The sequence below is a fragment of the Trachurus trachurus genome, assembly GCF_905171665.1.
Source record: "Trachurus trachurus genome assembly, chromosome: 11".
In the NCBI taxonomy this organism is placed as follows: Eukaryota; Metazoa; Chordata; class Actinopteri; order Carangiformes; family Carangidae; genus Trachurus; species Trachurus trachurus.
In genome coordinates this window covers 3,539,688-3,566,283 of record NC_139904.1, presented here as the reverse complement: position 1 = coordinate 3,566,283, position 26,596 = coordinate 3,539,688, and the positions used below count along the sequence as shown (strand labels likewise).

The following is a 26,596-nucleotide window of genomic DNA, read 5'->3' as shown; positions in this document are numbered from 1 at the left end:
GGCCGAACCTCTCCCCGGAGGAAACAGCTGTGCGGTCCGGAGGTCCGAGCTCAGAGTGACCAATAATGAGTTTACTAATATACTTAACCAGGATTGATCTGATACACTGAGAACCGGTGCTCAGTGTAAGAAACAACAACTAATAAACTAATAAAGAAACTCACATTTATTCAAACCCTGTGTAAGCAAGATGAGAGGTGTAGCCTACACTAATCACAACATAAACAAACACCATGAAATCAGCGTAAAGGACGCGCTCTCTCTCTCTCTCTCTCTCTCTGTCCTCCTCTCTCTCTCTCTCTGTCCGTCTCTTTTTTTCTCTTTTTTTCTGTGATAGAGAGTACTGTAGTAGGCTATATACTGACTATCTGATACAGAGGCTGTTGTGGTGGACTAAGAGAGATGATGATTTGTGTTTTGTTTTTCATTACGGCTGCATGATGCGGTTGCTCGCTCTAATGAATTAATAAGTAAATAAATAAATAAAGCGATCATCACAAGGGCAGAGTGGTATCTCAACACGGCAGCGACATGCAGTCATCCACCCTCAGTCCTGCTTGGGACATCCACAGCTGCTTTTCAGTGCCAGTTCGTCCCTGCTGTGTTAATTCAGGTGGAGTTTCCTTTACGCGCCGACAGCCTTTGATCTCTGCTTTGATCTGACGTCAGATGTGACGGGACAATCTATATAGATATAAATTCACTGTTGATTCCATTAGTTGCATTAAATAGTGGTTATTGTGGATATTTATTGCATTGAAATGTGTCTGGAACTGTGGAGATCTGCCTGTGAGGTCTTGGTGACGTGTGTGCACTGCAGGTCAGTCAGTCAAACTTCCACTGCACCTGCTGCGCTCCGCCCTGCGCTGAGAGTAGACCTGGTTGGAGGTGGCGAGCTTTCAGCGCAACCTCGGCAAGACATTTTCGCACAAAACTTCCACTGCACCAAGCTGAATCTGTGACGCCTCCCCCTGCTGCGCGGCCACGCCTATCTCAGCGCAGCGCGATCTGCCAATCTTCCAATCTGACTTTGCGCTAGGCTGCGCTGGTCGAAACTTGCATTAGACCAGCTGCGCTACCTTGCGCCACCTGCGCTGCGCCAGGAAACTAGGGCCCAAAGAGGATGATCATATTTATAATGTTGTTTATTTCTTAAAGGGAAAAGTCAGTGACTTTAACCTGTTAAACTGCACCTGTCCTCCTGCTGTCTCATTATTACACTTTTCCATTTTTACTACTTTTCATTTGTAAAAGATTTTCACTCTTTTTTCATCTCCATAATTCATTCCACATCATGTTTGTTATTATGACTTTGTGTGGAGTGAAGTTTTAAAAAATGATGAATTGCTGGAACATTTTATCAGTTGATCATTGATCAATCTTTATGTTTTTCTCCAGATAGTAAAATGTAAAATATGAAAAGTGTTTCTTGTTTAATTACATATGTGAAAAGTTTGTATCTGTTCATATGAAATGATCTAAAATGTATCAATCATGCATCAAGCTGAATGTACGTTCATTCCTGTTTTTCATCAACATAATAAAATGTTGTCTTGACTTGGATTCATATTCAGCTTCGTCTTTAACGTCTCCTCCATCTACACAACAATAAATGTTGTGGAGTAGTTTCAGTACAAGTTCCTCAAAACTAATCTGGAATGAATGTTCATATTTAGTATAAATTTATTTCCTTCAAGTTGTAACTGAAGCACATCCTGCAAAAGTTTAATAAAAGCTGTGTTTATGTCGTCATGGTGTCTTGAACTAACTCCACCTCTCTCAGGTATCAGTTCTTCACAGAAGTTCTCCACTTATGAATTAAGACTCTCTCAGATCAGATTAGACTCTTGACGTGGTTCTGAGTTCCAGCCCAGACTGGATCTTTAATTTTATTTACAGGTAAACAGTTCTCTGATGTTCCTCCATCACTGGATACACGACATTTCTTATATCTTATCCAACAACTCCAAAACGCTCTGGTGGACAAGTTCTGCACATTCACCACGCTATGAGATAATAATGTAACATTACGAGACAGAGTTGTTTTAGAGGTCTCAGGGGCGAGTGCATGTTTGTGTGAATGCGTGTAGGAGTATGTCTGTGTAAGTTAGTTGTGAGGAGACAAAAACTAAAACTATATATAAATATAAATAAAATGGAAAATAAAACAACTGAATGAAATAAAATGAATAATACTGAATGTGTAGCCGATGTTCATATCCGGCCCTCTGCGTTGTGTGTCTCACGGCCTGTCCTAGGTGGGGTTCACCGTCGCCTAACCGCTTTGCCAAGAGGTTGACAACCGCTTGGCAAGTTGGTTAGCACGTCCTTTATGGGTGAGTGAGTGCACATCTGTTACAAATGCTTACACTTCAGTGGGAAACACAAATGATGTCTCAGAGTTTTATTACAGGTTACAGGTTATTATTATAGGTAACCCTTTAATTTCCAGGCCGTTAATTACGTCATAATATCAAGAAATTACCCAGAAATAATGATTAATTGCGTAGTAATGTCAAGAAATAGCCTAGAAATAACGGTCAATTTCATAGTAATATTGAGAAATATAACCAGGAAATAACTTTTAATTGTGTAGAAATAGCCCAGTAATAATGATCAATTGTGCAGTAATGTTGAGAAATATAGCCCAGAAATAACAATTAATTGCATGGTAATGTCAAGAAATATAGCAAAGAAATGACACTCTAGTAATATAGACAAGTTGTAGTAGTAGAATTGCAGTGAATTACTGCTAAGTATTGGGTAATTACAGAGTAAATAGCCTGTTGTTTCCATGATATAGTCAAGTACTTTCAGTGTGATTAACCTGATGTAATTGTAATTTCCACAGTCTTACCTTATGGTTAGCTGCAATATCTGTTTCCCAAAAGCAAATGGTAGATCTGGCAACTGCTGGAAATGTCACCATAGTTAACCCATAATTACCTTTCTGCTGCCTGCAAAGTGTAGTGGACTTTGTTCCTTAGAAACGTATGGGTAGTTTCAGCATAACTAACATGGTTATGAGAACTTCCACTGTAATAGTCTTGCCCAGTGGAAATGTCACCGTAGTTAACCCATAATTACCTTTCCACTGCCTGTAAAGTGTAGTGAGCTTTGTTCCTTAGAAACGTATGGGTAGTTTCAACATAACATGGTTATGAGAACTTCCACTGTAATAGTCTTGCCCATAACCCATTTGGATGAAAGATGGTAGATGTGGCAACTGCTGGAAATGTCACCGTAGTTAACCCATAATTACCTTTCTGCTGCCTGCAAACTGTAGTGGGCTTTGTTCCTTAGAAACGTATGGGTAGTTTCAACATAACTAACACGGTAATAAGATCTTACACTAATAGTCTTTCCCAGTAACCCATTTGGATCAAATGTATAAATATTTTCCAACAAAGATAAGCTACGTACCATGAAATGTCACAACATGAACTCTTTTTAGGAACATAGAAGCCATTTCCAAATAATGGAGGAGATAATTACCTTCACATTTTATATTAAGTGTACAATATTCCTGCTATAACCTATCCACCTTTTTCTGAACTTCATAGAAGAAAGGCAAAGTAGATTAAAGTACATGAATGGGATGTTGTCCTGTTAAATCTCAAAACTCATATTCACATGTTCCCATGACGAAAATACAATGAAGCTGTTTTCAGTTGTTTTTAATAATTTTTAAAGCGTATTGGAACATTCCCAGTAGAGTTATTCCCTTTCTGATACCAGTACTGGAAATGCCTCCGATACCACCAAAAATGTTGGCATCGGTATCAGCGGTAGGCTACTGGAGTCCAGCTGTAGCCGGGACGGTCTGCAGGCCCCGACTACTGCGTTGTGTTCTGTAATACAAACATAAAACAAAAAGGATGTGAATTAAATGGTCATCTTCTCCATAAAAGCCCTCTCTCAGTCAGGAACAGTGCAGACTGACAAATGCAGCACTATTTCTCCCAAAAAACTATCACATTTCTTCACATGGTAAAACACACAAGTAAACATCTCTAACATAACAATGGAGGCTGAGCAACCACACACATACCTGTATGATGGCGACATAAAACTAAATGGATGTGAATGAAATGGTCATCTTCTCCATAAAAGTCCTACCACACAAAAAATAAAATACATTTAGCATGTAGGCTAGTACATGGAGGACGCATTGACACATGCACACCACACACACACACACCGCAGGCACACACACGCACGCACACTCACGCACACACACAGGGAGAAATCGCGGCAAAATAACTTTCTCTCTCTTGCTCAAAACAGCTCTTAAAACACACTACACGACAGAAAACACCATTCCAAACAGTTTTAGATTAACATTTGTTCATTAAATTGGCAATAAAACTCAACAGATATAACTTTTAGTTCCCGGAGCCTCAACAACATACCTCTCGACTTTCACTCAAGAACAGCAGACTGACGAGAGAGAAGGGAGCGACGTGCGTCATATCCGCAGACTTTCAGAATAAAAGATCGGGTTTGTAAAGATGAAAGAAATAGCCTACAAAAATAAAACCACAAAAATTTGAATTATACAGTATTAACAATAACAATAATCCATATTTGAAGTAAAAAGAAACCAAAACACATCATCTGATGGATTTTGGTGAAATTAATAACAATAAAATAAACACCAAAATGTGTAGTAGTTTCCTTTTTCTGTTTATCTGTGGCCCACAACATAATTTTAATTATTATTTTAATAATTATTATTCTATTCTAGCTGCATGTTGTATTTATAACCCACAGATAAACACATGTGGTATCGGATCGGTGCCTGTAACAAAGGAAACAACACATTTTATTGTTATTAATTTCACCAAAATCCATCTGATGATGTGTTTTAAGTTCTTTTTTACTTTAAATATGGATTATTGTTAATATAATTAAATTTTTGTGGTTTTATTTTTGTATTTCTTTCATTTTTACAAAACCGATCTTTTATTTTGAAAGTCTGCGGATATGACGCACGTCGCTCCCTTCTCTCTTGTCAGTCTGCGCTGTTCCTGACTGAGAGAGGTATGTTGTTGAGGCTCCAGGACCGAAAAGTTACATTTGTTGAGTTTTATTGCCAATTTAATGAACAAATGTTAATCTAAAACTGGTTGGAATGGTGTTTTCTGTCGTGTAGTGTGTTTTAAGAGCTGTTTTGAGCAAGAGAGAGAAAGTTATTTTGCCGCGATTTCTCCCTGTGTGTGTGCGTGAGTGTGCGTGCGTGTGTGTGCCTGCGGTGTGTGTGTGTGTGGTGTGCATGTGTCAATGCGTCCTCCATGTACTAGCCTACATGCTAAATGTATTTTATTTTTTGTGTGGTAGGACTTTTATGGAGAAGATGACCATTTCATTCACATCCATTTAGTTTTATGTCGCCATCATACAGGTATGTGTGTGGTTGCTCAGCCTCCATTGTTATGTTAGAGATGTTTACTTGTGTGTTTTACCATGTGAAGAAATGTGATAGTTTTTTGGGAGAAATAGTGCTGCATTTGTCAGTCTGCACTGTTCCTGACTGAGAGAGGGCTTTTATGGAGAAGATGACCATTTAATTCACATCCTTTTTGTTTTATGTTTGTATTACAGAACACAACGCAGTAGTCGGGGCCTGCAGACCGTCCCGGCTACAGCTGGACTCCAGTAGCCTACCGCTGATACCGATGCCAACATTTTTGGTGGTATCGGAGGCATTTCCAGTACTGGTATCAGAAAGGGAATAACTCTACTGGGAATGTTCCAATACGCTTTAAAAATTATTAAAAACAACTGAAAACAGCTTCATTGTATTTTCGTCATGGGAACATGTGAATATGAGTTTTGAGATTTAACAGGACAACATCCCATTCATGTACTTTAATCTACTTTGCCTTTCTTCTATGAAGTTCAGAAAAAGGTGGATAGGTTATAGCAGGAATATTGTACACTTAATATAAAATGTGAAGGTAATTATCTCCTCCATTATTTGGAAATGGCTTCTATGTTCCTAAAAAGAGTTCATGTTGTGACATTTCATGGTACGTAGCTTATCTTTGTTGGAAAATATTTATACATTTGATCCAAATGGGTTACTGGGAAAGACTATTAGTGTAAGATCTTATTACCGTGTTAGTTATGTTGAAACTACCCATACGTTTCTAAGGAACAAAGCCCACTACAGTTTGCAGGCAGCAGAAAGGTAATTATGGGTTAACTACGGTGACATTTCCAGCAGTTGCCACATCTACCATCTTTCATCCAAATGGGTTATGGGCAAGACTATTACAGTGGAAGTTCTCATAACCATGTTAGTTATGTTGAAACTACCCATACGTTTCTAAGGAACAAAGCTCACTACACTTTACAGGCAGTGGAAAGGTAATTATGGGTTAACTACGGTGACATTTCCACTGGGTAAGACTATTACAGTGGAAGTTCTCATAACCACGTTAGTTATGCTGAAACTACCCATACGTTTCTAAGGAACAAAGTCCACTACACTTTGCAGGCAGCAGAAAGGTAATTATGGGTTAACTATGGTGACATTTCCAGCAGTTGCCAGATCTACCATTTGCTTTTGGGAAACAGATATTGCAGCTAACCATAAGGTAAGACTGTGGAAATTACAATTACATCAGGTTAATCACACTGAAAGTACTTGACTATATCATGGAAACAACAGGCTATTTACTCTGTAATTACCCAATATTTAGCAGTAATTCACTGCAATTCTACTACTACAACTTGTCTATATTACTAGAGTGTCATTTCTTTGCTATATTTCTTGACATTACCATGCAATTAATTGTTATTTCTGGGCTATATTTCTCAACATTACTGCACAATTGATCATTATTACTGGGCTATTTCTACACAATTAAAAGTTATTTCCTGGTTATATTTCTCAACATTACTATGAAATTGACCGTTATTTCTAGGCTATTTCTTGACATTACTATGCAATTAATCATTATTTCTGGGTAATTTCTTGATATTATGACGTAATTAACGGCCTGGAAATTAAAGGGTTACCTTATTATACAAAGTAGGCCTATAAGATGGATTTGTTTAGTCTTGTTTTTAATCAAATTTGTTTTTTGTTTTTTAATAGAAAATATTGATTGTATGGTACTTTCCACAATTGCATATTGTTTCCATATGGCAACAATTTACCAACGACGACGACAATATTTAAAAAAAAATGTTTGTTATTTAAGACATTTTGAGTTAAAAACATGCAAAACCTTTTTTATCATGTTGAAGTAATATATTCAATGCAATAGAGGGCTGATATAAAAGATAATTTAGTCTTTATACCAAGGGAGTAGGTTTGATTTTGATATTGGTGGGGAAACAAAAGTGCTCCAAGGCAGCACTACTGAAAGTTGATGGGGTTTTTTTTTGCATTTGCATTTGCTATTATGATTTCAAGTTATGTAGAGCTGATCAACCAAACAAGCAAACAATCGTAATCAGAAGAAAAAAAATCAGTAATTGACATGTTTATATATAGATTGGAGACACAACGATAGAGTTTGATGGCACAGTTATTGCCTGAGAAGAAAAGGCTTTTGCTTTCACACAATTATTATTGTAATTTATTCCCCCAAAATATGGATGTATAAAACCACATGAGCATCTGGAGTCTGAGGTTTTGTTGTATTTTCCCCACAAATATTGTTTATCTTGGTTTTTTAAACAGTTGCTCCCTTCCACACAAAGAATTAATGAAAATAATAAGCCAAATATAACTTTAAAAAGTGTATCTCTTTGGCATTAAATATTACACACACCAAGATCTTAGAGTAGACACGGTCGCGCACATCCAGTTCAATAGGTGCTGGCCTCAAAAAATGTAGACAGGAAAAGCAAAAAGAGGAGACCGCACACATCAGCTCCCTTATGTGCAGATTTTATTAGCACATCAATAGTAACGTTTCGAGCTCATAGCTCTTCATCAGTCTGATGAAGAGCTATGAGCTGATGTGTGCGGTCTCCTCTTTTTGCTTTTCCTGCACACACCAAGACCTTCACACCCAGGTTTTTTCTAACAGGTACAGAAACTTCTTGACCACAATAATGTCAAGTTTCAAAGCTTTCAGAGCATGAGTTTATGTCTTAACTCCCATACATGAGTTTATATGACTTCACTCCCACACACAGACGAGACACGGCATGACAAGGAAATGTGTACAGTAGAGAACCATGGCATTTTTATACCACCCTTCCTTTTTTTATTTATCTCATCTGGACTGAGCTGTTTGACCTTCAGTCACTTTTCAAAGCTCCGCCCCCTCACATAATTCACCAGAGACAAAGATACAGTTCCTTGCACTTCTTCAGTCCCGGAAAAGCAGACTGAAGAAGAGACGATCAGATTCAGGTTCGGACCAAACTAACAACTTCCTGAGAGTGAGTCCAGCTACAACACTGCTGCTTCAACCTGCTGACACTCCACACACTGAAGGTGAGTTTGACTAAAACTTCGACTCAGAGTCACAGTAAACTAAAGTCTAGTCAGTAGAGGAGGGAGGGGAGCCATGACTGACTCCATTTTCTGGCTGCTGTGTTTTCAGCTTCGCTCACAGACTAAATGGCTTCCAGATCAGAGGAGGATCTCTGCTGTCCGGTCTGTACGGAGGTCTTCAGAGATCCTGTTGTTCTGTCCTGCAGCCATAGCTTCTGTAAAGACTGTCTGAAGAGCTGGTGGAAGGAGAAACAAGATCGACTGTGTCCAGTTTGTAAGACAAGATGTTCAAGAAACCAACCACCCTGTAACCTGGTGTTGAAGAACCTGTGTGAGAGCTTCTTACTAGAGAGGGAGCAGAGATCTTCAGAGGCTCTCTGCAGTCTGCACTCTGAGAAACTCAAACTCTTCTGTCTGGACCATCAGCAGCCAGTGTGTCTCATCTGCAGAGATTCAGAAACACACACCAACCACAGAATCAGACCCATTAATGAAGCTGCTTTGAAACTCAAGAAGGAACTTGAGGAAACTCTGGAGCCCTTAAAGAAGAAGTTAAAGGGTTTTGAAGAAGTTCAAGTGAAGTTTGGTCAAACAGCAGAACACATTAAGGTCCAGGCCCGACACACAGAGAGGCAGATTAAGGAGCAGTTTAAGAAGCTTCACCAGTTTGTAGTAGAGGAAGAGGAGGCCAGGATGGCTGCACTGAGGGAGGAAGAGGAGCAGAAGAGTCAGAGGATGAAGGAGAAGATGGAGGCTCTGAGCAGAGAGATAGCAGTTCTTTCACACACAGTCAGAGCCACAGAGGACGAGCTGAGAGCTGAAGACGTCTCATTCCTGCTCAACTACAAGGCTGCAGTGGAAAGAGTCCAGCAGCGCCCCCTGCTGGAGGATCCACAGCTGGACTCCACTTGTGGAACTCTCTGCCACTTTCTGTGCGGTCTGCTACGAGCCTCGCTACTTTCAAAACGCACCTTAAGACCTACTTGTTTACTCTGGCCTTTGGCTGAGTTAAATCACTGTATTTTGGATTTATACTGTATTACTCTTCTTATGTGTATTGCTTATTTGTTCATTTATTATACTGCTTTGCTTGTACTGCTCGTTGTATTGCTGACTTTTATCCTGTAAAGCACTTTGGCTGGCCTCCGGCCTTTAAAGGTGCTATATAAATAAAGCTGACATTGACATTGACATTGACATTGACATTGGACTCAGGAGCTCTGATAGACCAGGCCAAACACCTGGGCAACCTGGCCTTCAACATCTGGAACAAGATGAAGGACATGGTCTCCTACAGTCCTGTGGTTCTGGACCCAAACACTGCTCATCCAGGACTCATCCTGTCTGGAGATCTGACCAGTGTGAGACTAGGAAACAAACAGCAGCTTCCTGACAATCCAGAGAGGATTGATTTTAGCTGGTCTGTCCTGGGCTCTGAGGGTTTTAACTCCGGGACTCACAGCTGGGATGTCGAGGTTGGAGACAATACACGGTGGGTACTGGGTGTGTTAAAGGGATAGTTCACCCTAGAATGATATTTCGCTCATTATCTACTCACCCTCATGTTGACTAAGGGCTGGACGAAGTTTCAGAGTCCACCGTCCCTTCTCTGAGTTACAGGGGGTCTTGGCGTAGCAGTGCATGTCCATATAACGGTTGCAAAGGGACACCAGAGCTCTTCGTAAAAAAACACACACAAAAAAACATCCAAATACCTCCATGATGCTCGTATGTAATGTCCGTCTTGTGCTGAAGCCCCAAATTGCGTAATTGTCCCGAAAAAAATTAAATAAGTCTATATTTTAAGCTTGTTTGTAGCGGAAGCTTCTCGAAGCTCCTCTTCCTGGTCCGTCCAAATCTCGCGTGATTTGCAGTAACCGCACTGACGCCGGCGCAACGGTGACGGTGGACTCTGAAACTTCTTCCAGCCCTTAGTCAACATGAGGGTGAGTAGATAATGAGCGTAATATCATTCTAGGGTGAACTATCCCTTTAACAGAGTCTGTGAAGAGGAAGGGAAACAAGATACTGTCTGGATTATGGATGTTACGGTTCAGTGAAGGTAAATACAAAGTATATTCACCATCAACTCCAGTCACTGATCTCCCAGAGCAGAAGAAGCTCCAGAGGATCAGAGTGAATCTGGACTTCAACAGAGGAAAACTGTCTTTCTCTGATCCTGATACTAACACACACATACACACCTTCACACACACTTTCACTCAGAAGATGTTTCCATTCATTGCCACTGGTAGAAACGTCCCATTGAAGCTGTTGCCAGTGAAGGTGTCAGTGACAGTGGAGCAGAGCAGCTAGAGTTAAAGAGGATGATCATATGTATAATGTTGTTTATTTCTTAAAGGGAAAAGTCAGTGAATTGAACCTGTTAAACTGCACCTGTCCTCCTGCTGTCTCACTATTACACTTTTCCTTTTTTACTACTTTCAATCTGTAAAATATGTTCACTTTTTTTTTAATCTTTTGAGTCATTGTTGTCGTTTGTTATTATGACTTCATGTGGAGTGATGAGTTAGAAAATGATAAATTACTGAACATTTGATCAGTTGATCATTGATCAATCTTTATTTTCAATTCTTCTCCAGATAATAAAATGTCAAATATGAAAAGTTGAAAAGTGTTTCTTGTTTAACTCATTGAGTGCCACGCTCCTTTCCAAAGTTTTAGTCAAGTGTACCGGCAATTTAGACCATTTTTGACTTTTTATTTTAGAGCCATTGTGTATTCTATATTATTGCCACCAACACATACTGTAGCTCAATTGAAAGGTTTAACTTTATGCTTCAAGTGACCACAAACCGTTTGTTTCTACGTGCCTCCGTTCCTGAGAAAAGTCAAGCTAAACATGGCTGGGTTTCACCAAAATCCCTCCTTTTTTTCTAGAAAAGGAGATAGAGCGTCTTTTATGAAAGCTGCGCTGTTTGTGTCTGTCGCTCTTCTGACACTCGCATTTCTGGATCAAAGGGCTCGTATAAGATAACTATACACAACAATTGTTGTTCTATTCACAAAACCACCATCGGGGGCGGGGGGGGCGCCACTAAACAGCAATAACACAGACGCACCGTGCCGTGTCACAGCCTCTCGCCGCGGAACGTGAGGGTCAGTCGGCCACCGCGGCTCGGGAACACCGGTCCCGCTGGTGGTCGCGGTCCGTCTGTGGTACGGGTCGGTGGTGCCGGTCTGCTTTGACCCAGAGACCATCAGATTTTACCACGGGAGGACTTTGGGGAGGACACGGTGTTGCTCCAGATGAAGACCGGGCGGACTGTGGGCTGAGAGCTTCCTGTTTCTGCTCTGAGCTGCTGGAGCAGCTGGAGCAGCAGCGCAGGTGAGGGCGGAGCAGCAGCGGAGCAGCTGCGCTGCATCTGCATGCAGAACTCCATTTGCAGAAGCTGAGTTATGATAAAAACTTCCAGATCATGAGCTGTCATGTGACTTTGATCGTCATCTATTTCAGTTCTCCTCGTCGTAGAGTCCCCAAATTTACATATAATGTGTATTAAAGTGTCTATTTTCATAATTTAAAAAAAAAAGCAAAAAACGAAAAATTCCGTTTTTGGCACTCAACGCATGGGAACGAAAAACGAGAAATTCCGTGGTTGGCACTCAATGAGTTAATTACATATGTGAAAAGTTTGTAACTGTTCATATGAAATGATCTAAAATGTATCAATCATGCATCAAGCTGAATGTACGTTCATTTCTATTTTTCATCAACATTAAAAAATGTTGTCTTGACTTGGAATTATAATAAATACTGTTAAGTAGTTTCAGTACAAGTTCCTCAAAACTAATCTGGAATGAATGTTCATATTTAGTATAAATTTATTTCCTTCCATTCTGCAAAAGTTTAATAAAAGCTGTGTTTATGTCGTCATGGTGTCTTGAACTAACTCCACCTCTCTCAGGTATCAGTTCTTCACAGAAGTTCTCCACTTATGAATTAAGACTCTCTCAGATCAGATTAGACTCTTGATGTGGTTCTGAGTTCCAGCCCAGACTGGTTCTTTAATTTTATTTACAGGTTAACAGTTCTCTGATGTTCCTCCATCACTGAATACACAACACTTCTTATATCTTATCCAACAACTCCAAAACGCTCTGGTGGACAAGTTGTGACCTGCACATTCACCACGCTATGAAATAATCATGTAACATTACGGGACAGAGTTGTTTTAGAGGTAGGCTAAATGTGCAGCCAGAACTACATTCCTGACACGGCTGCTGGGCGGAGGGATTTCAAAAGCTGCAAGTAGTTCAGAGTATTTGCTTCATGTTTTCATAATGTTACATAATTATACATGATTATTTCATTCCCTTGGTGCGGGGTAAGTTGTGCCATTAGAGAGAATACACTGGGGTAAATTGTGCCATTGATAATTGAAGTAAAACAGATCATTTTAATCTCACAAATGATAATGCTATATAAAAGCAAGACATTCAATACAAAATTAAAGCCAGAAGCGGCGATGATCGGGCCCTCGCTTGTCCCCATGCAGTCGCAGAGGCCTGAGGCATGCTGGGGGCTGTGGTGCAAAGAAACAATGTTTTGTTCATCCACCAGGCTACGAGCACAACCAGACTGGGCAGGTGTGTTCAGGGGCGGTCCCTCATCACACAAGTTAAGTTTCAAGCAAATCAGTGCCCACTGCCATGTTTCTCCTATACACAGACAGCACTGCCGCTGGCACAACTTAACCCAGGCCCTTTGGCACAAATTACCCCAAGCCCAGCATTTTGAAAAAAAAAGGATTCCCCAGCTGTTTTGAGCTGGCATCATGCTAACTGTATAGACTCAAGGTGTAGCTTAATAAAGCACTAAAACATGTGTGAACTGTTTTCAATGTTATCTATAATTGTTCAAACACGGCAATCAAAAAGCCTTGATCATAGAAATTTTACTTTGGAGGGCAAAAACTTGTTTTTTGAACATAAATGTGCTTTCCTCTCAAGCCATGTGTCTCCCTTCTTGATAGGATGAGTGAAATGGATGCCCCTTCAAAAATATGTGGTCACATGACCAACTTCTTCTATGGTTTTCTAGATAACAGGGGTGGAACTACTTGCCCCATGGCACAAATTACCCCACTCTCCCGTACCAGTACCAGTACCAGTACCAGTACCAGTACCAGTACCAGAACCAAAACCAGTACCAGTACCAGTACCAGTACCAGTACCAGTACCAGAACCAAAACCAGTACCAGTACCAGTACCAGAACCAGTACTGCCCAATTCCAATTCTATTTTTCATCCCCCTAGCCCTAGCCCTTAACCCTTGCCCCTTGAAACGGAGCTACAATTCGTAGAGTTTGAAAGTCAACCCCTACGAATTGGGACACCACTTCAACAGTCACATACATCATCAGTCATCTCTGCGACTGCCACAATTGTTACATTTCATCAATGAGACCAGCATTTATCTCCTAAAAAGAATGTAACTACCCGGTGGTAAACCTTTAAAAAACCTGCAGGTAAGTTAATTAGCGATCGTCTTTTCTCCCGGGATGACGACGGAGGTTGACCAACTGACGAGCTCTCCGGACGGGTGGTGTCTCTGTGACGAGCCGTTGATCTTATAATATTATATATTATATACCTACTATTTTTTTTTTTTTTTAACAGTTTATGCCTTGTATGTTGACTTGGACATGGACAAGGTTGATTACGAGTTAAATATACAAACAACGGAGCTGGAAAGTTATTCAAAATCATTAATTTGCAAATATAATTTTTTCCCCTATAAACTTTTTAGGGGACCTCTGAGTGCAGGCTGCCACACAGGTGTATTCAATCAGATCATTAGCACATGGAGGGGTTTTGTGGTGATCAACTATTGTACTTTCCAAGTCCAATGTGTCTAGAGGAGGACAGAAGCCCTCCGTCCTCCTCTAGCCCCCCCCTTCCTGCTCCCTGCTCCTCACACAGACTACTCTGTCTCCTCCGCCTGCAGGCGGCGCTGTTGTGCTGTTTTAAGTGGATTTAGTGGATTTTCTTCCATAAAAGAGATTAAAAAATATATTATAAATGATTTGGTAAAGGTTTATTTCAACCAGTTGCTCTTTCTTAAAAATATGTTGATCTTCCTCTTGCCTCTCAAAAATAGAGGACCAACATCCTCTGCCTCTACATGCATCAGCCCCTCAATGATTTTAGTAGCCTGACAAGCCAGACTATATCATTAGCATATATTTGCTGCCGCTAGGGTGCGTCTAGATTTCTCGGCTATGATTTTAGACTTTTGAGGGCAATTTGTAAACATCTCCAACAATTTATCTTTTTCTCATAAATTTCAGTTTGTTCTCCTAATGGAGATGTCAGGATTTTGAGCCCCCCCCCCCACACACACACACACACACAGCTAAATCAGACTGACAAAGGACGCATCTTTTAACATCTATCTATCTATCTATCTATCTATCTATCTATCTATCTATCTATCTATCTATCTATCTATCTATCTATCTATCTATCTATCTATCTATCTATCTATCCATCCATCCATCCATCCATCCATCCATCCATCCATCCATCCATCCATCCATCCATCCATCCATCCATCCATCCATCCATCCATCCATCCATCCATCCATCCATCCATCCATCCATCCATCCATCTCTTTCTATCCGTCATCCCCCTCTGTCTCTTTCTACCCCCTTTCTCTGTCTTTTTACTTCTTTATTTCTTTGCTTTCTGTCTACCCCTCTCTATCTCTTTCTATCTATCATACCCCTCTCTCTGCATCTTTTTCTCTCTTTATCTTCTTTCTTTCTTCTACCCCTTTTCTCTGTCTTTTTACTTCCTTCTTTCTTTCTTTCTTGCCTCTTCCTTCCACCAATAAAAAGACATTCATCTCTCAGCCTTCAAGTTTTATGTTTTAGCTTTATCCTTTTTCAACATTTCCTCAGCAGTTTCTTTATCTAACTCAGCTTTGTTTCAACAATTTCTTCAGCTCATTCAGCAATAGCGTTCAGCTGCTTTCAGCATTCACACGCATTTCCTGCTGGAAATGCTTCTTTGTCTAGTTTTTTTTTCCTTCCTAGTTTTTTGGTTTCCTCAGTTGATGTGAGGGTCTAAGGACAGAGGATGTTGTTGTCCTTGCCTATATAAATATAAATAAAATGGAAAATAAAACAACTGAATGAAATAAAATGAATAATACTGAATGTGTAGCCGATGTTCATATCTGGCCCTCTGCGTTGTGTTTCTCACGGCCTGTCCTATGGGGTTCATCGTCGCCTAACCACTTTGCCAAGAGGTTGACAACCGCTTGGCAAGTTGGTTAGCACGTCCTTTATGGGTGAGTGAGTGCACTGCATCTGTTACAAATGCTTACTCTTCAGTGGGACACACAAATTATGTCTCTGAGTTTTATTACAGGTTACAGGTTATTATTATACAAAGTATAAGATGGATTTGTTTAGTCTTGTTTTTAATCAAATTAGATTTTTTTTTTTAAGTAATAGAAAATATTGATTTTATGGTACTTTCTACGATTGCATATTGTTTCCATATGGAAACAATTTACCAACGACGACGACGATTTAAAAAAAAAAAAGGTTTGTTATTTAAGACATTTTAAGTTAAAAACATGCAAAACCATTTTTATCATGTTGAAGTACTGTAATATATTTCATGCAATAGAGGGCTAATATAAAAGATGGAAGTTGATGGCACAGTTATAGCCTGAGAAGAAAAGGCTTTTGCTTTCACACAATTATTACGTCTAATTTATTCCCCCAAAATATGGATGTAGGCTATAAAATCAAATGAGCATCTGGAGTCTGAGGTTTTGTTGTATTTTTCCCACAAATATTGTTTATCTTGGTTTTTTAAACAGTTGCTCCCTTCCACACAAAGAATCAATGGAAATAATAAGTAAAAATAACTTTAAAAAGTGTATCTCTTTGGCATTAAATATTACACACACCAAGATATTCACACCCTGGTACAGAAACTTCTTGACCACAATTATGCCAAGTTTCAAAGCTTTCAGAGCATGAGTTTATGTCTTAACTCCCATACATGAGTTTATACTTCACTCCCACACACAGACAAGACACAGCATGACAAGGAAATGTGTACGGTAGAGAACCATGGCATTTTTATACCACCCTTCCTTTTTTTATTTATCTCATCTTGACTGAGCTGTTTGACCTTCAGTCACTTTTCAAAGCTCCGCCCCCTCACATAACTCACCAGAAACAAAGATACAGTTCCCGGAGAAGCAGACTGAAGAAGAGACGATCAGATTCAGCTTCGGACCAAACTAACAACTTCCTGAGAGTGAGTCCAGCTACAACACTGCTGCTTCAACCTGCTGACACTCCACACACTGAAGGTGAGTTACAGTAAGTTTGACTAAAACCTGGACTCAGAGTCACAGTAAACTCAAGTCTAGTCAGTAGAGGAGGGAGGGGAGCCATGACTGACTCCATTTTCTGGCTGCTGTGTTTTCAGCTTCGCTCACAGACTAAATGGCTTCCAGATCAGAGGAGGATCTCTGCTGTCCGGTCTGTAAGGAGGTCTTCAGAGATCCTGTTGTTCTGTCCTGCAGCCACAGCTTCTGTAAAGACTGTCTGAAGAGCTGGTGGAGAGTGAAACAAGATCCACTGTGTCCAGTTTGTAAGACAAGATGTTCAAGAAAGAAACCACCCTGTAACCTGGTGTTAAAGAACCTGTGTGAGAGCTTCTTACAGCAGAGAGAGCAGAGATCTGCAGAGGCTCTCTGCAGTCTGCACTCTGAGAAACTCAAACTCTTCTGTCTGGACCATCAGCAGCCAGTGTGTCTCATCTGCAGAGATTCAGAAACACACACCAACCACAGAATCAGACCCATTAATGAAGCTGCTTTGAAACTCAAGAAGGAACTTGAGGAAACTCTGGAGCCCTTAAAGAAGAAGTTAAAGGGTTTTGAAGAAGTTCAAGTGAAGTTTGGTCGAACAGCAGAACACATTAAGGTCCAGGCCCGACACACAGAGAGGCAGATTAAGGAGCAGTTTAAGAAGCTTCACCAGTTTCTAGAAGAGGAAGAGGAGGCCAGGATGGCTGCACTGAGGGAGGAAGAGGAGCAGAAGAGTCAGAGGATGAAGGAGAAGATGGAGGCTCTGAGCAGAGAGATAGCAGTCCTTTCACACACAGTCAGAGCCACAGAGGACGAGCTGAGAGCTGAAGACGTCTCATTCCTGCTCAACTACAAGGCTGCAGTGGAAAGAGTCCAGCAGCACCCCCTGCTGGAGGATCCACAGCTGGACTCAGGAGCTCTGATAGACCAGGCCAAACACCTGGGCAACCTGACCTTCAACATCTGGAACAAGATGAAGGACATGGTCTCCTACATTCCTGTGGTTTTGGACCCAAACACTGCTCATCCAGGACTCATCCTGTCTGGAGATCTGACCAGTGTGAGACGAGGAGATGAACAGCAGCTTCCTGACAATCCAGAAAGGATTGATTATCTCTACTCTGTCCTGGGCTCTGAGGGTTTTAACTCAGGGACTCACAGCTGGGATGTCGAGGTTAGAGACAGTACACGGTGGACACTGGGTGTGTTACCAGAGTCTGTGCAGAGGAAGGGAGACAAGATAGGGTCTGGATTATGGATGTTACGGTTCATTGGAGGTAAATACCAAGCACGTTCACCATCAAGTCCAGTCATTGATCTCACAGAGCAGAAAAAGCTCCAGAGGATCAGAGTGAATCTGGACTTGAACAGAGGAAAACTGTCGTTCTCTGATCCTGCTACTAACACACACATACACACCTTCACACACACTTTCACTCAGAAGATGTTTCCATACATTCTCACTGGTGATAAACTCCCAGTGAGGCTGTTATCAGTGAAGGTGTCAGTGACAGTGGAGCAGAGCAGTTAGAGATAAAGAGGATGATCATATTTATAATGTTGTTTATTTCTTAAAGGAAAAAGTCAGTGAATTGATCCTGTTAAACTGCACCTGTCCTCCTGCTGCCTCGTTATTACACTTTTCCTTTCTTTACTACTTTTAATCTGTAAAATATTTTCACTCTTTTTATCTCTATGAGTCATTTTACATTACGTTTCTTATAATGACTTTTTGTGGAATGATGAGCTAAAAAATTATAAATGACTGAACATATGATCAGGTGATCATTGATCAATCTTTATTTTCAATTCTTCTCAAGATGATAAAATGTCAAACATGAAAAGTTGAAAAGTGTTTCTGGTTTAATGTAAAAAGTTTGTATCTGTTTATATGAAATGATCTAAGATGTATCAACATGCCAGTTCATCACAAAAGCTGAATGTGCATTCGTTCCTGTCTTTAATCAACTTAATTAAATGTTGTCTTGACTTGAATTCATATTCAGCTTCGTCTTTAACGTCTCCTGTCACTACAAGCAATAAATGTTGTGGAGTAGTTTCAGTACAAGTTCCTCAAAACTTGCCTAGGAATGAATGTTCATATTTAGTATAAATGTATTTATTTTTCAAGTTGTAAATGAAGCACATCCTGCAAAAAGGTTAGCGTTGATAAATGCTATGTTTCTGTTGTCATGGTGTCTTGAACTAATTCTACATCTCTCAGGTATCATGTCTTCACTGCAGGCCTGTGTTTGAAGTTCTCCACTAATGAACTAAGACTCTCACAAATCAGATTTCAGATCATTACAGGTAAACAGTTCTCTGATGTTCCTCCATCAATGAATACACAACACGTCTTACATCTTAATCTAAAGATGTAAAAAAGAACACTTTGGAGTCTGAAATATTTCTGTCTATTAACGTAAATGTACTGAAAGTAGAAAAACTCAGTCTGACTGATTTCTACATTGTAATGATTAACTGGTTAATGTACAGTTCGTTTTGAATTCTTACTCATTTAGAGATGTGACTTGTTGCACATTAATTTGTTATGTGGCCTTTTATTTACACATAAAAGCAAAATAAAGCTCCTAGTCAGTTCACAAGGGGGGAAACCAGTATGCTGTGTTAAGTAACTTAATGTGAGCGGCAATATTTCCCCTGCAATGTAGAATATATGAATAATTTGGCCAAAATTTAAAGGAACAACGAGGAGTTTTCGAAAAGCGAAGCGTTCTCACACTACATTTATGAGCCTCCGCGCACCGTATAATTCTTTGACCGGCGCAAGACAGACTCATGTTTTCATTCATCAAGAATTAAAGTCAGAGGTCCGAAGACGATCACATGCCGTCGTAGTTCCGACCATAAACGGCGATTCAGCGGCGTTATTCTCATGACTCGCCACGAAACCGAAAGTAAGGAAACGCTGGTCGGCTCGTCCAGCATTTCCACCACCACTAATAATAACAAAATAACGACAGAGACAAAAGTTATATTTATCGAAAATGGGCCCATTAACACATGTGGGTAGTGTAGATTCATCCACATTAACGTGAGACTTTTTTTTATAACCAAATAGAAACTCCTTGTTGTCCCTTTAAGTATAAGTATTTAAAAACTGACTAAATTATCTTAGTTCTTTCCATCAGTGACTTAAAGGCCTTCGTCCCCTACAAAGCTACGTTTGTTTTCATTGGTGTTTTGACAGTGCAGCACGTGGTCAACAGGTAACAGCAACAACTTAACATACAGGACCCGGACCATTTACAAAGAACCACCTTAATATTTAAAGGTACAGTATGTAAGAAATCTAAAGCAACTGGCTGTAAAATCGTCCTAATATGTAACAGAGACTCAGGAATAATGTTCATATAACATACTGAACTCACCAACAACAATCCTACAGCCAAGATATTCGCATTAAAAAAAAAATTTTGCGGACCGCAAATCATGTTTATGTTTTGAATTTCTATGGTTGGCTTGTGTCGCCACCCAGCGCTCTCTCCCTGTCACAGCGTCTGTGGCATTTCAGCCTCCGGGTTGCCAGTTAGCTTCCACTGAGCTGCAAATACGGCTGGGAGATAAAACGGGATCATGAAAAAAAAGATTGTGTTCTATTATCGGTTATTGGTCATATTTGCTTGATATCACACGGTAGAAATAAGCGGCGTGTCGCTCTGTCGTTTAATAGGCTACTGCTGTTGTGAGCATGTAGCCTAGTTAGTTTGAGCTGCTGCTAACGCTAAAGCTAAAGGGAAGAATTACAAAGTGAAAGTTAGAAAAGAGGGAGGAAATGTGGCGAAATGGAGCCGATGGTAAATGAAGTGATTGTGAACGTGTGGAGCGGTTCATGAGAGGAGTCTGTCCCGGTCAGGTCGCCTGTCTCCGGTCGTCATGTTTTATGATCCGACGTCAGAAAGTGGAGGAGAACCGGAGCGGCTCGCGTCGTTTATTCTGCGGTAAGACGTCTCATATGTTGGCTCATCTACGGCGTGATTTACACGCACTACGGCTCCGGTAGATGCGGGGTTACTGTGTGTGTGTCTGTGTGTGCGTGTCTGTGCGTGCGTGTGTGTGTCAGCGCTGCAGACACAGCGTCGGAGCGGTGAATGTAACAATAACTTGCAGATCACCTGAGTGACGTGAACTCCGCTCGTAGTTACTGTGAGTCAGAGCAATAAAACAGTGAGGTTGTTGATGAATATTTAGCTTTTTACTATAGCTTTGAGACTTTGAGACTGACTGAGTGAGCAGAGCGGAGGTTAGCGCGTCGCTGTCTGGCAACCTGGAGTCTGGTGGGTAGGGGAGGGGGGACAACGCGCTGCTGTGTTTTGAATTTGACTGCAGCAACAATTTTGGCCACATTCTTACATATCGTACCTTTAAGCATAGCACAGTAAACCTTCAGTGAGAGAAATCCCACCACCACTGCTCCTAGGCCTGGTTCTGAGGTCCGTCAGGTAGAGTCCTAAAGAAGCTGGCCGACTCCTGTGAGCCAAAACTCATCCATGTGATCAGAGTCCAGATCTGACTGCAGGAGGATCCATCCATCCATAATGTGTGAACTGCTGAATTGGCATATTGTACTGGGCGTTGTTTAGAGTTAGGTGGTCTGTGAAAAGGCCTCTGAAGAAATCTGTAGGGACACAACTCTGTTCAGAAAACCACTGATTTAACAGTTTTAAACTTCTCTTTGAACTTTAGTACAAGTTTGAAAAACTGGACTATTTTCTTCTCTTCATGTTACTGCTCCACTGATCTGCTGCTTTTTACTGCACCACATTTATCACTTTGAGTTTCTTCAGGCTTTAGACATTAAATAATCCACAAACAGGAACTGAACTGAGCTGCTGCGTCACCCTGCTGAACATTCAGTTTGACAAAGCTCCGCCCCCTCACATGGCTCAAAAACCAGGAAACTGCTGCACTTCCTCTTCAGTCCCAGAGCCGCAGACTGAAGAAGAGACGATCAGATTCAGCTTCGGACCAAACTAACAACTTCCTGAGAGTGAGTCCAGCTACAACACTGCTGCTTCAACCTGCTGACACTCCACACACTGAAGGTGAGTATTAGATCTTCTTATCTATAAGCATGACCGGAGAGTAGACTGTAGAATGCATGAGCATTTAATAGCACTTTTGGGATACAGTACAGGGAACACGGGCTCACTCTGCTGAGGACTGCACAACAACCAACAACAACAGCAGGACCAAACTAAGCAGTAACCCCCGTGACCTATGCCTGGAGCTCCCCCTAGTGGGCCACCCTCAAACCCTCTTATAAAGCTCAACTAAATACATAACACTCCTTTCCCCTAGTTAGTGTTCATAATCGTCCCACCCTTTGGGACGAACTCTGGGCCTGCAGGGCTGACGGCGAACAGGCACTGAAGAGGAGCTTGTGGGGCTGCTTGAAGAATGCCCCACTTCCACTGGAGCCCTTGTCTCTCTCCCCCCCGACTGTGACTCTACCCCCTCTTGGGCTCCTTCTCGGGGCAGAGACTCACTAGCTGGCGGGGGCTGGGGAGAATCCCCCTCAGTTACCTCTGGCTCGCGCCCTCTCAACTGGTCCACATGGCGCCGATGTACCTGACCATCAGGGGCTCTCACACTGTATGACACTGGCCCCGTGGCCCTCTCCACCACCGCAGGCATCCATCTTGCCCCTGTGTAACTGCGGGCAAACACAGAGTCCCTAGGTTGAAACAGCCTCGGCCCTCGTTGTTGGCTACAGGCCTGTTCCTCTTGCTTTGTGCGGACCTCATCCTGCGAGTCCGGGTGCAGGCGACCCAGTGCGGTCATCAGCCGACGACCCATCAGCATTTCTGCGGGGCTCTTCCCGGTCGTTGAGTTTGGTGTGATGTGTTGGGCCAGCAGGAAACGGGCCAACCGAGTCTGCCAGTCCCCGACGGCTATCCTCCGCAGAGCATCCTTTGTAGTTTGCACCATCCTCTCAGCTTGGCCATTAGAGGAGGCTGGGCCGTAAAGTATACCCCCGCAGCCCCCGCGAGGCGGGGGGGCCCCGCATGCCGTGGGGGCCCCGCCCCCGCCCGTTAAGACGGGTTTCCACCGAATCAACCTTTTTTTTTTTTTTTTTTACACCGCAACATATGGTTCACGTCATGATAACTTCTGTATTATGGACATTGAAGCTTCCACAGTCCATAGTTCTCCTCTTTGTTTGATATTTCAAGAGACTTCCTAACCATGGATAGCTCCTAGGCAGGATTGCTCTGCTGTGTTGTCGCCGCCGTCGCCGCGCCGTCACCCCCCCCCCCCCCCCCGTCCGTCATCGCGGCCATCGCCCCCCCCCCCCCCCCCCGCCCCCGGTCATCGCCGCCGTCATTCGCGGCGGACGGCCGCGGGGGGGCCCCGCACGGTTACGTTACGGCGCTGAGAGGAGGGATGATACGGTGCCGTTGTCACGTGCCTGATTCCATTTCTCTGGGTGAAAACCTTGAACTCGATAGACGTGAAAGCTGTGCCGTTGTCCGACACCAGGACATCAGGGATACCATGAGTAGCAAACAGCAGCCGCAGCATGTTGATGACAGCACCAGAAGACATAGATGGCATGACAGACACTTCCAGCCATTTCGAGTGGGCATCCACCACGATCAGAAATGTCTTCCCCTGAAACGGTCCTGCAAAATCGATGTGGATTCTCGACCACTTCTTGGTGGTCCACTCCCACTGGTGCAGCGGAGCCTTGGGTGGGTTATGACGAGTGAGCTGGCAGGCCTCACAGGCTCTCACGACCCTCTCCACCTCTTTATCCATGCCAGGCCACCAGACATAGCTCCTCGCCAGGGCCTTCATATGGACGATCCCTGGGTGAGCATCATGCAGCATTTTCAGGATGTCAGCTCTCGCTGCCAGGGGCACCACCACCCTGCTCCCCCAGAGCACACAGTTCTTGTGTGCAGACAGTTCGTCACGCCGCTGGGTGAAAGGCTGGAAACGCTCCTCCTGCCTCCCTGTCGGCCAGCCATGGAGCAACCAGTGCAACACACGAGACAGCACTGGATCCTTCTGTGTCAGGCTGCTGATCCGTCCTGCGTGGAGTGGAGCCTGAGGGACCATTTCCAGCAACAACACCTCCAGCGGGGGTGGGACCTCAGCCCCTCCGTGAGCCAGGGGCAGACGGCTCAGGGCGTCAGCATTAGCCAGCTTCTTTCCGGGCCTGTAACGCAGCTCATAATGGTACGCACCTAACATCAAACTCCAGCGCAGCATGCGAGGTGATATCATCTGTGGTACCGGCCTGGAGTGATGCATTAGCCCCAACAGCGGCTTGTGGTCTGTGTAGATAACAAACTCTCTCCCCAGCACGTACTGGTTGAACTTCTTCACAGCAAAGACAACAGCTAGCGCCTCCTTGTCAATCTGCGCGTAGTTCCGTTCCGTTGGGGTGAGGGTTCTTGAGGCAAAACATACAGGTGCTTCGCGTCCATCTGGCTCCACGTGGCTCAGCAGAGCCCCAACCCCATATGGCGAGGCATCACAAACCAACACCATGGGCTTTCGCACATCATAATGGGCCAGCACGCCGTCCGCCTGAAGCAGTTCCTTTGCCTGTCTGTAGGCCGCATCGTGGGCTGCAGTCCAGTCCCAGGCTGTATCATGGTCCAGCAGTCGGTGCAATGGTTCCAAAACAGTCGTTTTGCCCTCTAAAAAACAACTGTAAAAGTTCAGAAGTCCCAGGAACGCCTGTAACTCCGTTTTTGTCTTGGGTGTGGGTGCATTCCTGATGGCCTCCACCTTCTCTGTTGTGGGGTGCACTCCCTCCTTGTCCACGCGGAATCCCAAGAACTCCACCTCTGTTGCAGCAAACACACATTTCTCTTTCTGCAGCCGGAGTCCTGCCTCTGCTACCCGACTCAGCACTGCCTGCAGCCTGCCTGCATGTTCCTCTGGAGATTTCCCTGTAATGAGGATATCATCTAGATATGGTTGTACTCCTGGAATTCCTGCCAGCAGGGTGTCCATGAACCTCTGGAAAATAGCCACAGCCGTTGATACTCCAAACTGCAGCCTTGTTGGCCTAAAAAGTCCCCTGTGTGTGTTCATGGTCAGTAGCTCCGCTGCGTTTTCATCCAGGACAAGCTGTTGGTACGCCTGCTTGAGATCCAGTTTTGTGAACAGTATCCCCCCTGCCAGAGAGGAGAACAGTTCGGATACAGTTGGTAGGGGGTATACATCTGGGAGTACAGCTGTGTTCACCGTGCATCTGTAATCACCACAGATCCGGAGGCTCCCAACCTTCTTAGAGATTTGCACAATGGGCGTGGCCCACTTGGAATACTTCACTGGAACCAGGACACCTTGCTCCACCAGCTTGTCCAAAGCCTCATCCACTTTTGGACGCAGCGCGAAAGGGACTGGGCGCGCTTTGAAAAACTTAGGTGCTACGTCTGGGTCCACGGCCACAGAGACAGGTGGTCCCTGGCAAGCCGCCAGCTCCCCAAACACTTCATTGTAATCCTCCAGCATGGACTGTATCGACTGGTGCTGGATCGCGTGCACTCCCGTCACATCGATGCCTAGTAGTTGAAACCAGTCTCTGCCGAGCAGGCTTGCTCCTTCCCCTCCCACCACGAAAAGTGAGAGTGTGCCTTTGAAAACATGATACTCGACTTCCACTTGAATCTTTCCTAGCACCTGTAGCTGGGCTTGTGACCACTGTTTGAGAACCCCTGTGACCTGCATAATGGCTGGTGGGTCTGCTGGCCATAGGCTGTGGTATGTCTCTTCACTGATCAGTGAGCATGCTGAACCAGAATCTACTTCCATAGTAAGGGGTACTTTGTTCAGGATTACCTTAGCCGTGTACGGCGCCCTCTTGTGTGTCAGCTGGTGTGCGGAGGTATGATGCAGGAAGTACTCCTCCTGGCCCAGGCTTTCCAATGTAACAGCATGTGTCTGAGCCTGAGGCGGGTCCTCAGGCTTGGAGGCAGTATTGGTTTGAGCTTTCTTCATGCAGACCCGTGCAATGTGTCCCCTCTTCTTGCAGAAGTGGCAGACTGCCATGCTGAATTTACACTCTGAGGGACTATGAAAAGCTCCACAGCGAAAACACTTTTTTTTCACCTCCATCGTAGCCCCCATCTCCTTTTTAATGTCAGCTGTGTGAGTTGTCTTGTGAACTTCCTCTGACTGGGGAGCAGATAGTCCCATACGCAACATACTAGCATTAAGAGCTGCTGTCTCCGCTGCCATAGCCTTCTCCTCAGCCGATTTGAAAGTCAGAGCCGGCTCCGATAACAACTGTCTCTGCAGGGCTGGGTCCCGCACGCCACACACAATCCGGTCGCGGAGCATGTTCTCAAGCTGGTCTCCAAAATTGCAATGCACTGATAGCTTCCTCAGCTCCGCAATGAATGCTGAAATGGACTGACCTGGCTGCTGCTTACAGTTGTGAAAATGAAAGCGCTGCACTATCTCAGAAGGTCTTGGGCTGAAATGGCGCTGGAGACTGCCAATCAGCTCAGCATACGGTACCTCACTCGGTCTCTTTGGAGCCACCAGGGAACGTAGCATGGAATACGTGGCTGCTCCGCATACACTCAAAACACTGCTCTTTTCTTCTCGGCGTCATCGATCTCATTTGCTACAAAAAAACATTCCAGCCGCTCTGCGTACTCCTCCCACGAAGCCTCTTTATCCCCAGAGAATTCTTCAATCCTCCCGAAAGTAGCCATGATCTGACAGTGAGTAGCTTCTCTAGTGAAAGTCCGACTTTACCGTGTCCTGTTAGCCGCTTGTTAGC

General features: G+C 43.2%; 1 protein-coding gene and 1 pseudogene across 2 annotated transcripts; both read left to right on the top strand.

The window, feature by feature from the left end:
- The first annotated feature begins 8,587 nt into the window (after positions 1-8,587).
- Positions 8,588-10,777, top strand: LOC310993846 (nuclear factor 7, brain-like; annotated as a pseudogene). The gene is made up of 3 exons: positions 8,588-9,371; positions 9,677-9,964; positions 10,461-10,777. The product of its transcript is annotated as a nuclear factor 7, brain-like (transcript).
- A 6,180-nt stretch (positions 10,778-16,957) lies between these two features.
- On the top strand, positions 16,958-18,355 carry LOC310993717 (E3 ubiquitin-protein ligase TRIM35-like; the record flags this gene model as incomplete). Its single annotated transcript, XM_083982159.1, has 1 exon — positions 16,958-18,355. The coding sequence occupies one exon, from the start codon at positions 16,958-16,960 to the stop codon at positions 18,353-18,355; it is 1,398 nt and encodes a 465-aa protein (XP_083838285.1).
- Positions 18,356-26,596: the final 8,241 nt, after the last annotated feature.